General features: G+C 35.9%; 1 protein-coding gene across 1 annotated transcript in view; it reads left to right on the top strand.

The window, feature by feature from the left end:
* The first annotated feature begins 1943 nt into the window (after positions 1–1943).
* Positions 1944–16637, top strand: part of LOC107708962 (integrin alpha-M-like) — a 22811-nt gene continuing 8117 nt past the window's right edge. Inside the window, exons 1-14 of the mRNA XM_016513340.1 lie at positions 1944–2047; positions 3407–3512; positions 4196–4299; positions 4396–4466; positions 11048–11159; positions 11277–11407; positions 11505–11653; positions 11880–12027; positions 12439–12589; positions 12761–12834; positions 14762–14879; positions 14958–15097; positions 15207–15353; positions 15463–15666. Coding sequence (XP_016368826.1) covers positions 2008–2047; positions 3407–3512; positions 4196–4299; positions 4396–4466; positions 11048–11159; positions 11277–11407; positions 11505–11653; positions 11880–12027; positions 12439–12589; positions 12761–12834; positions 14762–14879; positions 14958–15097; positions 15207–15353; positions 15463–15666 — 1695 coding nt within the window. The 5' untranslated portion in view covers positions 1944–2007. The remainder of the gene's footprint in view (positions 2048–3406; positions 3513–4195; positions 4300–4395; positions 4467–11047; positions 11160–11276; positions 11408–11504; positions 11654–11879; positions 12028–12438; positions 12590–12760; positions 12835–14761; positions 14880–14957; positions 15098–15206; positions 15354–15462; positions 15667–16637) is intronic.

Genomic DNA, 16637 nt, shown 5'->3' with positions numbered 1-16637 from the left:
CTCCATAACGGATTAAAACTGTTGAATAAAATATAAAGTAAGGTGGAAAAGAAGTATAGATTTGCACTGTCTGTTTGCTTAAGTGCATTAAATACAGTTGCAAATGGACTTTGCTTTTTAATTTGAAATTTGGCAGTCACTGTGTGTTCGTGAAAGCATATATAAATATATATATATTGGACACAATTGGTCCAATACTTGGACACATACTAGTCAGAACTGAATAGTTGATATTTGAATGATATATCCACATAGAAGTGAATGGCAAAAAAATTTAACTGGTTTACTTGTAACAATAGAATAGTTACTGGTCACTACTGAAATAAGTACTAGTATCTAATAAACACAAACTATAGTATCTAATAAATAAGTGCTAGTATCTTTAGAAAGATGCTAGTACCTAAAGAATAAGCACTAGTTAGCCAACAAATAAGTACTAGTCCCTAATGGAATAGATAAAAAAAAAGGTACTGGAAGAATGAAAATAGATACTATGTTTTATAGATTAAATGTTAAATTGGCTTGCCATACAGTGTTGACTGGTTGCTATTATTTGTTACTTTTTACTTATTGCTATGGGGTTTTAAAAACATTTCTCTCTGAGTCAGAGGCCTTTTTTTCTATGCAAAATCATCTTAGTATTACATCAATCTTGGTAATACGATGTAAAAATGACTTTTCCCCTCTAAATTGTAAATAAAGATTATTGGAGAATATTTTACAAGAAAATATCATTTGAATTTTTCTACTTCAAAGTTTCACATTTAATTCAATGTCAGAATTTGCTAGTAATTTCTGAGTGAAAATTGTTTCCTACCAAGTAAATCCTACCATTTTTTTTTCAGTGTAGCACCAAAACCAAGCATTTCAACCAGATAGTCAGGAACTGGAGCAGCGGTTATGACAAAACAATATATTACAATTGTAGGTTGGAAAATAATGTGTTTTTTGAACCTTAAACCGCATAAACACATTTCATTACACCAAATACACAAAATAATGTTCTTTTTAGCAGCATCATATGACCCCTTTAAAAACTCTTTTAAATAACTCCAATTCCAAGCGGAAAGTGATTTTTTTTTAGAATTAGGTTCTATCTGCATTTGACCTGTTCCAAAAATCCCCATTTACAAATTTGAGAGGATTTTGATATTACATTTAGGGTCTCTGTGATTTTTATGTATGAAAGAGACTTGTTCCCCAATTCATTTTTGCTATATGAAATGCAAAAACTTTGAAGCTCAATATCTCTAATATTGAACCTTATAATTGCAAGGTGACGATGTATATATATATATAATAAAAAAAAAAAATACAAACCACCCCAAATAAACCCCCCACCCTACCCGCTGTGGGAGTTCTCACTTGTATTAGTACTTATTCATTAGGTACTAGTGCTTGTTCTCTAGTTACTACCTATTTAAAAGATAGGCTACTAGGACTTATTCATAGTTGTCACGGTTGCTACTGTGAGGAACGAAGGACCGCAGAGACGACGGAGAATATAATGGGGCTATGACAGAGTTGGATGACGCCACGCTGAATTCTGTGCAGCGGTTATGACAAAACAATATATTACAATTGTAGGTTATGATACATTTAAAAACTCTTTTAAACAACTCAGCTTTTTAGTTAATGTTTACTTACTATTACATTCACATTTTGGCATTTCCGTTTCACCTACTTTTATATCAGAATCATTGCTGTTGGTTTTGATTTCAAAATATTACTTCCGAAATGCTGAAAGTTATTTCTCATTTATTTTTAGTCACAGTAATTGTTTTAAAAAGACCAAGAGAGAGAGAGAGGTGAAAGACTGAGGAAAAAGAGGTTTTGTTGGTACCTCTTGTTTCCTCTGTGGTAGTTCCTCTTTAGTCACATGCTTCACTCTATTTCCATTAGATTTTTCTCTCAGTCCCACCTAAGATTCTTCACTCAGACTTGCGACTCAACGAGTATCAGTCTCTTTTGTTCACCCTCCACCTCTGTTTGTACCTTGATGCAGAAATGGACCGGAATTTCTGGTTGCCTTTGTGTTTGTTTTATGGTAAGTTCAAGTTTTTGTGTAATTAAATATGTGGCATAAGCTATGAAATGACCTAATGCCATAAAGATAGTAATCAGAAACAAAAAGTATTTTCTTCACTTGTATACTTGCTGTAAATGAACAGATTGTGGATTCTGTGATATTTTGCTTGATGAATTTTAATAGCTTGATAATGTTAAATAAGCATTATTACAAGAAAATTTCAGTGTGTAGTTATTTTGTCTAGTCTGTTGGATATGCATTGCTGTCAAGTCCACTGTATTATATTTGATAAGCAAATAATAATAATAATAATAATACTAATAAAAAACAACAACTGTTGAAGTGAAGTGTGGCCAAGTATGGTGACCCATACTCGGAATTACATTTAACCCACCCAAGTGCACACACACCCAGAGCAGTGGGCAGCCATAATGTTGCAGCACCTGGGGATCAGATGGGGGCTTGGTGCCTTGCTCAAGGGTCTCACCTCAGTCATGGTATTAAAAGTGGAGCACTGGTTATTCACTCCCCCCCACCGACAATCCCTGCCGGACCTGAGACTCAAACTCACAACCTCCAGGTTACAAGTTTGACTCTCTACATTTGGCCATGACTTCTGCACGCAATCTACTACATTCAGTCGTCTTTTGATAGTTTATACTTTTTTAGCGAGTAAAAGGTCTTTTATTATAATTGTAAACATATGAATAACTTTTATTTTGTTAGTAATGTTTCAAGATGAACATTTACTGGACTGAAACAACTTATAGGTTTACTTGCTTATCCATACAGTACATCATTTAGATAAATCACATTAAAACGTGAGCATCAAATCTGATCATCAGGCTTTTAAGAATGTTTATTTGTTCATCTCTCAATTCTCATTGCATTGCATTGCATTCTATTTTTAAAACTACAGAGCTTTGATCATGAAAATAAGCATTTAAATATAATCTTACTAAGACAATTTATTCATAGATATACCCCACATTTCATAGACAAGGCTTAAGCCTAGTCCCAGAAAGAAACTTGCACTTACATATCTTAAAAATATGTCAGTGCCATTATTTTGTCTCAACATGCACATCAGTATTTTTTTTTCTTAGGCATGTTCATAAAAGATACTTAAATGTCCTAATTCAACTATGGCCTAATTTTGGCTTAACTGAAGCCCTTTCTTGTGAAACGAGGCCATAGGGTGACAAATGACATTTATATGCATTTTATGTACATATTCATTGATTCACATTAAGCAGAATTTCATCTTACGTTTTGGCCATAAAAATGGCAATATCTGCAACAAATTGTTACAGAGGAAGGTACTTAGTTTCATAATTCATTTAAAGACTTGTCATTTTACTTTCTTTTACATGATAGTATGCCATTCATTAACGGCCTTCAACATTGATCCTGTGACATGGAAGACCTTCACAAACAATGAAAACACTGGCTTTGGCTATAAAGTGATACAGAAAGGTGCAAGGTGAGCTCACTCAACTTTACCACGGATCACTCAAAATAGCTGGACCGCTGAAAATAAATGCACGGCTGACTTTAAGAGCTACAGAATATTTGAATCCAAGACTGATGTGGATATTAAAGCCAGTAATATAAAAAGCCCGAATACCTGTAACAAATTAATGAATTACTCAAGTAAAATCATTTAAGATGACAAACTCAGATAACATATATAACAGAAGGCCTTCTTTTGAATTTCTTAGCTATACTTTATACATCTGAGTTGTGCAATTGTGTTTCTGTTTTTCATTTTTAGTCAGAAGGTACTGCAAAGCAATTACATCTCTACTTTACAACTAGCTACTGTTGTCACTGTAATGTAGGTCAAGCGAGACATTTTCATTTGTCAATTACTAAATTAACATAAGAAAACAGAGCCACTGCGACTGTTCTGGTCCAGTTAAAAAATATACTTTGAACATTAATACTGTTTAATCAGAAAGCAAACGTTTTGAATCCCGCCTTTTCCAGTAGTTTTAATTTCCCCTTTCTGTGATTTTCAGTAATAGAAAAATATTTTGCAACACTATCCAAAACCATGCTGATGATTTTTGCATCATACTCAAACCACATACCCAGCCAAGAACGCCACAGATTTATCTCTCTTTTTTTAACATGTTCTCATATTCTTTCTGTCTTCTTCCATAGTCTGCTTGTGAGCGATCCTTTAATACAACACAGTCAAACTCAAAGAGGACAAATTTATGACTGTTCTGTCACCAGAGGAAACTGCGTGCCACTGGCCATTACTGGTACTTAGTTTTTTTTTGTATGATGCTTTCATGTAAAATAGGATATTAGTTTTATTATTTATGATAATAAATATTTACTCTTTTTATTCAACAAAGTCCCAGTTGAAGCTGTCAACATGTCCCTTGGACTTTCAATGTCTCTAGATCCTCAGTCTTCAAGAGCAGTGGTAAGTTTCATACAACCCTAATTCCAGAAAAGTTGGGGCATTTTGTAAAATGCAATAACATCAAAAATATGTTATATGTTAATTTGTTTATTTGATTGACAGAAGTACAAAGAAAAGTTTTCCAATGTTTTAGTAACCAACTTAACCCTCTGGTATTGTTCGGTCATTTTAGAACGGAAAAAAAAATGTTTCGAAATTTTAAAAATCACTACTTCATCGGAATCGTACGAAACTCTATAACTTTTATGGCAGTCACTATGTGACCACAAAAAAATAAATAAATAGAAAAATAAAAAAAATGTGGAATAGATTTGAAAAAGCTGAATGGTCATAAAAAAATAGTCACACTTGTGTTGTTCGCGGTCAAAAATGACCGCCATTTTTATATATATATACAAACCTTTTTACGTTTTACCATTTTAAATGTTCTTCTTATTTTTTTTAACCTATTTGTTGTTGCTTGTGTTATAGTCACATCTTTAATATATTGTAGAGTAAATTTTTTATCAATATTCTGATTTCTTAATTTCTGATTTTCAGATTTCATAAAATGTAATGTCAACACAACATGTTCTATCAGTTGTTTGGAATTTCACACATGTATTAAGATGTGATTTGATTTATTTTACTCATAACCTATAGGTTATATATTTTTGGTTTTGTTAAATTTGTGGTTAAATATGTGTGTTTGATAATATGTGTTAACTAGATTGAAACGTTTGTAGACAAACTTTAAGTTGGCTTGAAAAAGCCTAGTTAGAAAGTTTGAAAGAGTTTTAAAAGCTTGCAGTCTGAACGTTTTCAGTTTGAAGTAGTTTTAAAGTTAAAATAGTTTTAAAGTTTGAATGTTTTCAAGGCAATACAGTCTATCAGAAAAACAGATATAAACAGGTATAAAAGGTATAAAACATATTGCTAGGGTACCTGTGGTAGTTGCTAGGCTGTTTCTAGCATGACTAGCATGTTGCTAACATGTTTTTAGCATGATTAGCAGGTTACTAGCATGTTGCTAGCATGATTAGCATGTTTCTAGCATGATTAGCATGTTGTTAGCACAAGTATCATGGTACTAGCATGTTGCTAGCACAATTATCATGTTACTAGCATGTTGTTAGCATTATTAACAAGTTACTAACATGTTGCTAGCATGATTATAGCATGATTAGCATGTTACTAGCATGGTGTTAACATTTTGTTACAAAATAAAAAAAATGTGGAATAGATTTGAAAAAGCTGAATGGTCATAAAAAAATAGTCACACTTGTGTTGTTCGCGGTCAAAAATGACCGCCATTGGAAATGAATGGGAAATACGCAAAAAACACACAAGATTTTTGTGTGTGTACAATCTACAGACCATTCATGATGCAGAAAAAAAGACAAAAAATAGTCAAATAATATTTTTTTTATATTTGACACGATCACACTGGTGTGTTTAGAACGCTCAGTGTGGCACATCAGCAGCTGCTAAATTAAAATCTGCGTTCGCGCTTTGGCTGGCGTTGAGCCAGAGACAGATGCGTTTTTACAGCACTGCACATTATAACCAATCACACACGATTCTTTTGAGCTTATGAATGCAATGACCAATTAGAGGCGTTCAGATGAGTCATCGCTGAAACACCAGTGTTTTGTTCACTGCCGCGCTCGCTGACTGAATTCTGCTCTCATCAGAAACAACAAGTGCAGACGCATGATTATAGCATGATTAGCATGTTACTAGCATGGTGTTAACATTTTGTTACCATGATTAGCAAGTTACTAGCATTTTTCTAGCATGATTAGCATGTTACTAGCATGTTGTTAGCATGATTTGCAAGTAACTAGCATGTTGTTAACATGATTAACAAATTACTAGCATGTTGGTAGCATAATTTTAAGTATGATTAGCATGTTAATAGCATGATTAACATGTTACTAGCATGATGCTAGCATTTTTCAAGCATGTTTAACAAGTTGCTTGCATGATTCTAGCATGATTAGCAAGTTACTAGCATGTTGCTAGCATGATTTTAGTATGATTAGCATGTTACTAGCATTATGATAGCATGTTTCAAGCATGCATAACAAGTTGTTTGCATGATTCTAACATGATTAGCAAGTTACTAGCATGTTGTTAACATGATTCTAGCACGATTAACAAATTATAAGCATGCTGTTAACACGATTAGCAAGTTACTGTTGTTAACATGATTAGCAAGTTAATAGCATGTTGCTAATATGATTCTAGCATGATTAGCATGTTACTAGCATGATGCTATCATGTTTCTAACATGTTTAGTAAGTTTCTAGCATTTTGTTAGCATGTTAAACAAGTTGCTAGCATGTTTCCAGCATGGTTAGCATGTTACTTGCATGTTGTTAACATGATTAGCAAGTTACTAGCATGTTGTTAACATGATTAGCATGTTAATAGCATGTTGTTAACATGATTAGCATTTTACTAGCATGGTGTTAACATTTTGTTACCAAGATTAGCAAGTTACTAGCATGTTTCTAGCATGATTAGCATGTTACTAGCATGCTGTTAACATGATTAACAAGTTACTAGCATGTTGTCAACATGATTAACAAGTTACTAGCATGTTGTATTTTTTTTATATTTGACACGATCACACTGGTGTGTTTAGAACGCTCAGTGTGGCACATCAGCAGCTGCTAAATTAAAATCTGCGTTCGCGCTTTGGCTGGCGTTGAGCCAGAGACAGATGCGTTTTTACAGCACTGCACATTATAACCAATCACACACGATTCTGTTGAGCTTATGAATGCAATGACCAATCAGAGGCGTTCAGATGAGTGCAGATGTGCGAACGATGTAAGTAAGAGATTCATTTCACAGTGATTATAATTGGAGTTTTTGAGCTTGAACTCTGGCTGAAGTCAGTGAAAATGTTCTTTGATAATGTAAATGTTCTTTGCTCTTTCTGTACAATGAAAGTGTTATAATTAGTAACTTACAATGTGTTTATTAAATTCATGTTAAATACAAAGGCAGTCGTATTAAAAATATTTTATGGCATGACATCCATATCGGGTAGGTGAATTCAGGTGAAGTGGGCTTTAAGCTTGATTGTATTGTGCTCAATGGGTTTACACTTTTTTAGAGCATAATGCACCCTAGGGTGGTTGCTAGGCTGTTTCTAGCATGACTAGCATATTGCTAACATGTTTTGCAAGATTAGCAAGTTACTAGCATGTTTCTAGCATGATTAGCATGTTACTAGCATGCTGTTAACATGATTAACAAGTTACTAGCATGTTGTCAACATGATTAACAAGTTACTAGCATGTTGCTAGCATGATTTTAACATTATTAGCATGATACTAGCATGATGCTAGCATGTTTCTAGCATAATGGTTCTTAATTAAAGGGACACTATTTCTCTAAATGATAAAATAGTTTTGGTTGATGCAATATGACACCGGTGGGTGTGGCCACATTTTAAAGGAGGACTGCCTTATGATGAAAGGTAGAAAACTCTTTGACACATGATTTTCATTTCTAAATTATAAGGTTGTCCACTAAATGGAAACAAATATTTTTTTGGGATAGTTCCTGCTTTGTTTGTTACTACAGTAAACAGGGAATAAAATGGAAAGAATAACATTGTTAGTTTTCTTGTAAGGTGTTTAAATATTGCTGGCCCACTTTGGCATAATGTGTTAGATAAAGTGGGCCGACCTTTAACCTTCAGTAATCATACCCAAATTCATTAAATAAATTGATATTCACTGGTTATTTTATAGTTGACATCTATAAATTACTTTTTTAGAAAACAGAAATGAGACTGCGGTCAGGAAATTCAAGTTAGAGATTGAAGAAAGGAAAGAGAGAATTGAAAGGAAGTCTAACATGATTAGCATTTTACTAGCATGGTGTTAACATTTTGTTACCAAGATTAGCAAGTTACTAGCATGTTTCTAGCATGATTAGCATGTTACTAGCATGCTGTTAACATGATTAACAAGTTACTAGCATGTTGTCAACATGATTAACAAGTTACTAGCATGTTGCTAGCATGATTTTAACATTATTAGCATGATACTAGCATGATGCTAGCATGTTTCTAGCATGTTTAACAAGTTGCTAGCTTGTTTCTAGCATGATTAGCGAGTTACAAGCATGTTGTTATCATGATTCTAGCATAATTAACAAGTTACTAGCACGTTGTTAACATGATTACCAAGTTAATAACTTGTTGCTAGCATGATTCTAACATGATTAGCATTTTACTAGCATGATGCTAACATGTTTCTAACATGTTTAGCAAGTTACTAGCAATTTGTTAGAATGTTTATCAAGTTGCTAGCATGTTTCTAGCATGATTAGCATGACACCTAGCATGGTGTTAACATTTTGTTAGCATTATTAGCAAGTTTACTAGCATGTTGCTTGCTTATTTAACAAGTTGTTATCATAAAATGAAATGACAAGCACAACTCTACCTTTTTTGTTAAACGTCAGTTTTAATGAACAATAATAGCCATTATAAAAGTATAAGTATAAGTTGTCCACTAAATGGAAACAAATATTTTTTTGGGATAGTTCCTGCTTTGTTTGTTACTACAGTAAACAGGGAATAAAATGGAAAGAATAACATTGTTAGTTTTCTTGTAAGGTGTTTAAATATTGCTGGCCCACTTTGGCATAATGTGTTAGATAAAGTGGGCCGACCTTTAACCTTCAGTAATCATACCCAAATTCATTAAATAAATTGATATTCACTGGTTATTTTATAGTTGACATCTATAAATTACTTTTTTAGAAAACAGAAATGAGACTGCGGTCAGGAAATTCAAGTTAGAGATTGAAGAAAGGAAAGAGAGAATTGAAAGGAAGTCGAGGTATGAAGTTCATTCTGTGGAGTGAAGAAAGGATGAGAGGAGAAAAATGTACATGCATAAATTTTTAAATATGGACACAATTAAAGATATGACCTGCAAGAAATAATAGATTGATGAGACCAAAGATTACCTGTTAGATATAAGCTACCTAAAACGAATTTTACCTCATGTTTAACTACTACAGAGACATCAGAGCCAGCGGCAAATGTCAGAAGGACTAGCCGAGGTTAGGCTGCTCTCGTCGGGAAACATGAGCACTGAGCGCCCCGCTGATCGCGTGGATCTCACGTCTCCAAAATCGGCGAAGCAAATTTTCTAAATCTTTATAAATAAACCGCAGATTTGAGTTTTAAAGGGGTCATATGATGCGATTTCAAGTTTTCCTTTCTCTGATAAAAGGGGTGGAGCAAGAACACATCCGAGGATTTGAACTGTACTTGGCTAGATGTGAACTTTGAATTGGAACAGTACTTGGGCGACGATTGATGACGTTTCACAAGTCCACAAGAACACAAGTACAGACAAGAACGCATATTGAGAAACGGCCCATGTGTTTTTAATTAAGATGTAGAATAAGTTTTGATAAATATAAGGGATGGCCCACTTTAACAGACCAGCTGGCCCACTTTACCTGAAAAGAAATTTGTCTGCAGTGCTTGATCACAAAATGTTTATGAATATATACCTTGCAAATAACACCTTACATGAACTGTATTCAAATTGAAATATTATAGCTGGAACTTAAATTTAACACAGTAAGTAAAGAAAAGGAAAGAAAATAAAAAAATACATCTAAATATTTTAAATAAAAAGGAAAATATAAATAAAACAAGCCTACATCAGTTATACAGTGCTATTGTGGCTGATGTGTGTCACATGACAAGCGTGACGAGACCCGTTTCGTGGGTGGTGAATCGCATTTTTTCGGTTGGGTTTGAATATCGTCACACCCCTACTTATTACATTTTAAATAGGGTATAACTTATAATCTGTAGGCTAACCTATTACATTTCCAAAGTAACCTTCCCAACACTGGTTACTAAACATTTATGAATGCCTTTATAAACATTTACATTTACATTGGGGAAAAATTTTGCATTCAAAACTAATAATTTGCATTCTTAATTCCCAAACGATTAAACATTAATTAAAAGGAAAGATGATATGAAGATGGTAAACATGGCTCTGTCCCAACTTTTTTGGAGTGTGTTGCAGCTATCAAAATCCAAATTTGTTCATTTTTACAAAATTCAATGAAGTTGGCCAGTGAAATCATTGGAAATATTTTCTATGTATTTTTGTCAATTACATAAAGGTTAAAGAGACTGAACAAATCACATATTCTTGATTTTATGGCATTTTGCTAAACTTTTTTGGAATTGGGGTCGTATGTTAAACAATCCCTGTCAAAGTGAGAACATAAAATATTAGTGCCGTTTTTATACATTACTAAGACAAATTCTTTTATGATAGCCTAAAAAAATGCTAACATTTGTAATCCAAAAACATGAAAGAAAAATGCTAGATTTGGTGCATGTATTAATGTAAAAAAGTATGGACATCAGCATGGTTTTGGTTAGTATTTGTATTATCTGAATCATTGTTAGATATAAACCTGCAACTTGCAGACAAACATAAAGATGGACAAAATGATGAAATTTTGCACCTCCAATTTTACACTAGTGTCCAGATTAGAGTTTGTCATGTTGAAAATAACATCTTAATTTCTCTCAGGTTTGTGGTCCAACCATACCTAAGAACTGTGACGTAACGACTTACAACGGCATGTGCTTTAAAATCAGTTCAGATAATGTTGTGAGCAGATCTGTGCCAAGGACTCTGAGAGGTATTTGAATGGGGTTGTAACAAATCTGTCTTCATACTGTATATGACACAATTATCGCTGCTGAGCAGCTTCAGATTGATGAAAACATGATGCAATTCTTTGTTTCTCTAACCTCAGAATGCCCAAAATCACAAATTGACATTGCTTTTTTAATGGATGGATCTGGAAGTGTAAAATATGCAGAATTTAATAAGATGAAGGCTTTTGTTATAGAAATGATCAAAAGTTTTTTAGACCATGATACACAGGTAGGATAATCAATGCATTTATTATGTTCTAGATTATGTATGATTTTTTTACCCCCAATTTTCATAGCATCAGTAACTAAATCTATCTGTCTTACAGTTTGCCATTGCACAGTTTTCTACAAATTGTTACATTCATTACAAGTTTAAACAAAGTTTCAAAAATGCCAAGTTGTGGGAAGATGCAGTGAATCAGATAACTCAAAATAAGGGATGGACTAACACCGCAAAAGCTATAGAACAACTTGTGTAAGACATGCTTGCTGATATTTCATTAAAATTTAATTTAACCATGAGATACTTCTGACAGAAAATCTGATGAGACTGAGCACAGAAAAAGAAATTACATCCTAATTTTAAAACACTTAAAAAAAAGAAAAAGAGAAACTAAGACAACTGTGATATGTGAACTTAATAAGAAATGTATCATTAAACTATTTATTGATTAATATTCTGAACTATTTTCTATAAACAGGAGGGAGCTATTTGTAAGTGAAGGAGGTGCAAGACCATCAGCCAGTAAAATTCTGGTTGTTATCACAGATGGCGAATCAACTGATTATTTCTTGACTGAAGCTGTTCAACAAGCACAAGCAAAAAGTATAACACGATATGCTATTGGGGTAAGATCAATATGTAGCCCTTCCTAATGTGTTTGTCTTGCAAAATATTTTAAGTTTTCAAAGTGATTTTGTTCACTGTGTAAATTAAATGCATGTAAAATGGAAATTCTGTCATCATTTGCTCACCTCCTATGTCATTCCAAACGTGTATGACTCACTTTCTTCTGAATCATTTTTATTTTTATTTTTTGTCCATACAATAAAAGTCACTGGGGCCCAGTGTTGTTTTGGACCCAACTGACTTTTCATTTTATAGACAAAAACAGTTGAAACATTCTTCAGAATATCAAATATCTTATTTTGTCTTAGAACAATAAAACATATATGTTTGGAATGACATGAGGTTGAATAAATTATGCCAGAAGTTATAAACATTATATTTGAGGTGCGTTATGCCTACATTTTTCCTAGGTTGGCAATGCTTTTGATATTGACAAAGCCACAAGGGAGCTGGCAATTATTGCATCTTTACCCACCAATAAGCATGTGTTCAAAGTAACTGACTTTGACGCGCTGGAAAGTATCCGTGAACAACTCAAAGAGAACATTATTGCCATTGAAGGTATGTTTGCAGAAGAAATTAAAGAATGAATGACTGGCAGAATGTTTACATTTTAAAGTTATCAGCTGTTATGTGAGTACAGGTACCTTGTGCATTGGGTTGATTTATAATAATAATAATAATAATAATCAACAACAAGTTAACGGTGTTGTTGCTTCTTTTATTTGCTAGGAACCCAGACCTCTGGTGATTCATCTCGGATGGAGTTTTCACAGGATGGGTTTAGTGCAGCATTAACATCAAATGTAATTATATTAACTTATGTGACACCTGTTATGCGATGCTGGAGTAATATACAGTGCACAACGAAGGAATATAATCCAAAGAGTACTTTAATAAATCCAGGGAGAAAACACAGGGGAAAAATCAACATCAATACAAACATAATACCAGACAAAGAACTAGGGGGAAACTAAGGGCTTAAATACATGGAGTAATCAGTAAAAACAGGTGAGGAGCTAATTAATCAAAACCCATGGAAACAAACAAGGAAACTCAGGCAAACGGGAACACAGAAAAACTAAACCAAAACAGAACAGAATATACATGTTACAGTACTATCCACCCCGGACTTCCCAACTGTGGACGGAAGGTGGGGGCTCTGGAGGTTGACAAGGTTTAGATGAAGGGCAGTCAAAAAGAAGGAGTGACAGTTCTAGGGGCCAGGGAGGAGAAGACGGTGGGAGGAGCCAGGGAGGAGCAAGGAGCAGGAGGAGCCCGATGTTGGTCCAGAGACCAGCCAGGACGAGGGAGGTGTTGACTTGGCAGACGACACCCTGGGGACGAGCGATGGAGCCGCTGAAGGTGGAGACCCAGGTGGAGCCGAGTAGACGGAGAGCCAGGGTAACACCAGAGGTCTGGATGGCCAAGGTGGAGCTGATGGATCATGCAACTGAGGTGGAGGCGGGAACCCAGAAGACCACAGTGGAGCCAGAGTGACTGAGGACAAAGGTGGAGCCGGAGGGAAGTAGGAGCCAGACAGAGCCTGAGGGATGGAGAGACGAGGCGAAGCCGGAGGAATGGAATCCCGTGGCGAAGGAGGGTCGATGACTGACCAAGGCGGAGCCAGAGGGACGAGGGAGCCCAGTGGAGCCAGTGGGATAACGGGCCACGGTGGAGACTAGGGAGCAAGGAGCCAAGGCAGAGCCAATGGGTCGGAGGGCCGAGGAGGAGTTCGGGACTCAAAGGCTGGACAGGGGATCCTCATGCCTAGGCAGAGCTGGAGACTGGAAGGCCTGAGGCGGATCCGGACGACAGGATGGAGCGGACTGAGGATGAGCTGAGGGACTGACAGGAACCAGTGAAGGCATGGCTGAGGAACTGGCTGGTTATAGGAGAGGAGGCGGGAGAGGGAGGCTGGGAGGGAACACAGGAGAACATGAGCTGGGTGGAACCAGCAGAGACTCAGGAGACGTAGGATATTCAGGAGAGCTGGACGGAACCAGCTGAGACGAAGGTGCTTCGGAGAACATTGGGTATTACCTTCCCAACCAGTCAATTAAATCCTCATCAAAATGTCCATAAGTTCCTTCAAATAGCTTCCAGAGGCCATATCCACTGCATTTATGGCAATGGGGTTGTGGGCGGGGCTTTCCTCTAAGCCTTCGATCTCCACTAATACTCCCTCAACAATCCATGATGTTGCCGGCTCGCACACCTGGTCAGACTCTTCGTAAGGCTCAGGCTCCGGGGCAATGGTCGGCTCAGTCTCTTCCTCTTGCACTGGCTCGTGCATTGCGGCAGGCTCGGGCTCTCCGTCTGTGGCGGGCTCAAGCAACATCTCTGTTGTGTCGCTCGTGGGTGGTGGCAGGCTGGTCTCTGGATTTGGAGAGGGGCTGGTGAAGTCCTCCCATCCGCGAGGCCGATGGGGAAAGCCGATTTATTGTTCACCAGCACCCAGTCCACAAAAGCGTCGAAATTCTCCCAGGGATGTAAACACATTCATCCAATCACTGATGCTGACTCCGCAAATGAGCAAATAAGGACATTAACCCGGGGGTTAGGAATGTAGGCTACAGTGTGGCATGTCAGTTTATGAATACACAGGATTAATTGTGAAACGTGTGAAGCAAGATAACCAGGATTCTGTTTGAATGACCAAGGGTTAATATTTAATACAGGCAGCTTATCTAGAAATTTATTTTTAATATTCCTATAATATTATACACTCAGACAGATATAATAATGACTGCAGTGGGAGCTTTCCAGTGGAAAGGTGGATATCAGCTGTACAAACAGAATGATCAGTTAAATGTCTTTCAAGCTGGAAGTGAGCATGACAGTTATTTAGGTAAGATCTCTTCTTTGTGTAAATCAAAATAAATCAGTCAAATACCTCAGAATATTTTAAAGTCTGTTTTATTTACAGGTTATTCCTTGGCAATAGCGACAATGTTTGGAGCAAAGTATGCAGTCATGGGAGCACCAAGATACAAGCATAAGGGACAAGTAACTGTTTCAAGAATTGATAGTATTCGAAGCAATTTAAAGGAACTGGATCCCCCTAAGGTTATAAAGCTGATATTTTTGGAAAATATTAGCACATTGCACCAGCAGGTGAAAGTAAGTAAGCTCAAAATAGACTGTATGTTAAACTACATTGCTTCTCTTTTCTCAGCCTCAGATTGGCTCATATTTTGGAGCTGAGGTTTGTGTGGTGGATTTGAACAGTGACTCCGGAACAGACCTCCTGCTGGTATCGGCACCAACATACATGGAGCCTGATTGGGAGGGCAAAGTGTTTGTTTACACCATCAGTCGTCGGGTAAGTGATGGGGATGACATTTTTTACAGAATTTTGAAAATCAGTTCTGATTTAAATTGATATTTGATTTGCTTGTTTGTTTACTTCTCTCTCTGGTCTGTCTTCATAGTCTTACTTCATTTTTTCGGGTATGGTGCTGGTGGGAATGGCAGGTCAAAGGGGTCGGTTTGGTTCTTCTTTGGCCAGTCCAGCAGATCTGAATAATGATGGTTACATGGATGTGCTGATTGGAGCTCCTTTAGAGGAGGATGGACAGGGCAGCATCTACATCTTCAATGGAGGAGTAGATCAAATAAATTCTGCATATTCACAGGTACAATGGGTGGGAAAAGAGTTAATAAAAAAAGAGACAAATTAACAGTTAAACCCGTTTTTTTGGAACTTTGCACAAATAGGATAAAAACATGTTCTGTTACTTACTTTTAAAGCATTAGAGACACAAATCTTGTTATTTTTTTGTGTGAGAACTATTAGATATTTTAACTTTTAATATTTTCAAAATGTAATTTAAAATTAACCGAGATGCTAATTTAAAATTAAGCATGTTCTTAATTTTTTTACACTGATTATAGATTTGACTACGTTCATCAAGCACAACCATTACTCAACCCTGTTACCCAAGTTGTTGTAAGACAAAAAAATAAATAAAATAAAAAATCAAACAAATAATTTTCTTTAATGTATTGGAAATAGTTTTTATTAATAACAACAGAGCAACATTCCAACAAAAAATCCTGTTGAACCCTGTTTGTGGTCAGTGCCTATTAAAACTGTCTTAAAGGGATAGTTCACCCAAAAATGAAAATTTGATGTTTATCTGCTTACCCCCAGGGCATCCAAGATGTAGGTGACTTTGTTTCTTCAGTAGAACACAAACGAAGATTTTGAACTCAAACCGTTGCAGTCTATCAGTCTTATAATGTAAGTGGATGGGAATCACGGCTTTGGGAGTAAAAAAAAACACACAAACAAAACCAAATTAAACCCTGTGGCTCGTGACGATACATTGATGTGTAAAGACACAAAACGATCGGTCTGTGCAAGAAACTGAACAGTATTTATATCGTTTTTTACCTCTTATTTTCACCGCAATGTCCAAACTGTCTGTCCTTAGCACGTTCTCAACAGCCGGCGCCTGACGCGTCTTCTTCTTCTTCTTGCTTGCTACCATTGACACTCCTAATTGAGATTGTACATAGAGTGTCAATGGTCCATTTGAGAGATAGGTGGCGGTAATGCACTTATAAGCCTGCGATCTGCCGTAAAGCAAGAAGAAGAAGACGC

This window comes from Sinocyclocheilus rhinocerous, unplaced genomic scaffold (assembly GCF_001515625.1).
Source record: "Sinocyclocheilus rhinocerous isolate Xijiao unplaced genomic scaffold, SAMN03320098_v1.1 scaffold24, whole genome shotgun sequence".
Lineage (NCBI taxonomy): Eukaryota > Metazoa > Chordata > Actinopteri > Cypriniformes > Cyprinidae > Sinocyclocheilus > Sinocyclocheilus rhinocerous.
The sequence above is the reverse complement of the archived record's forward strand: the minus strand, read 5'-3'. Positions and strand labels throughout refer to the sequence as shown.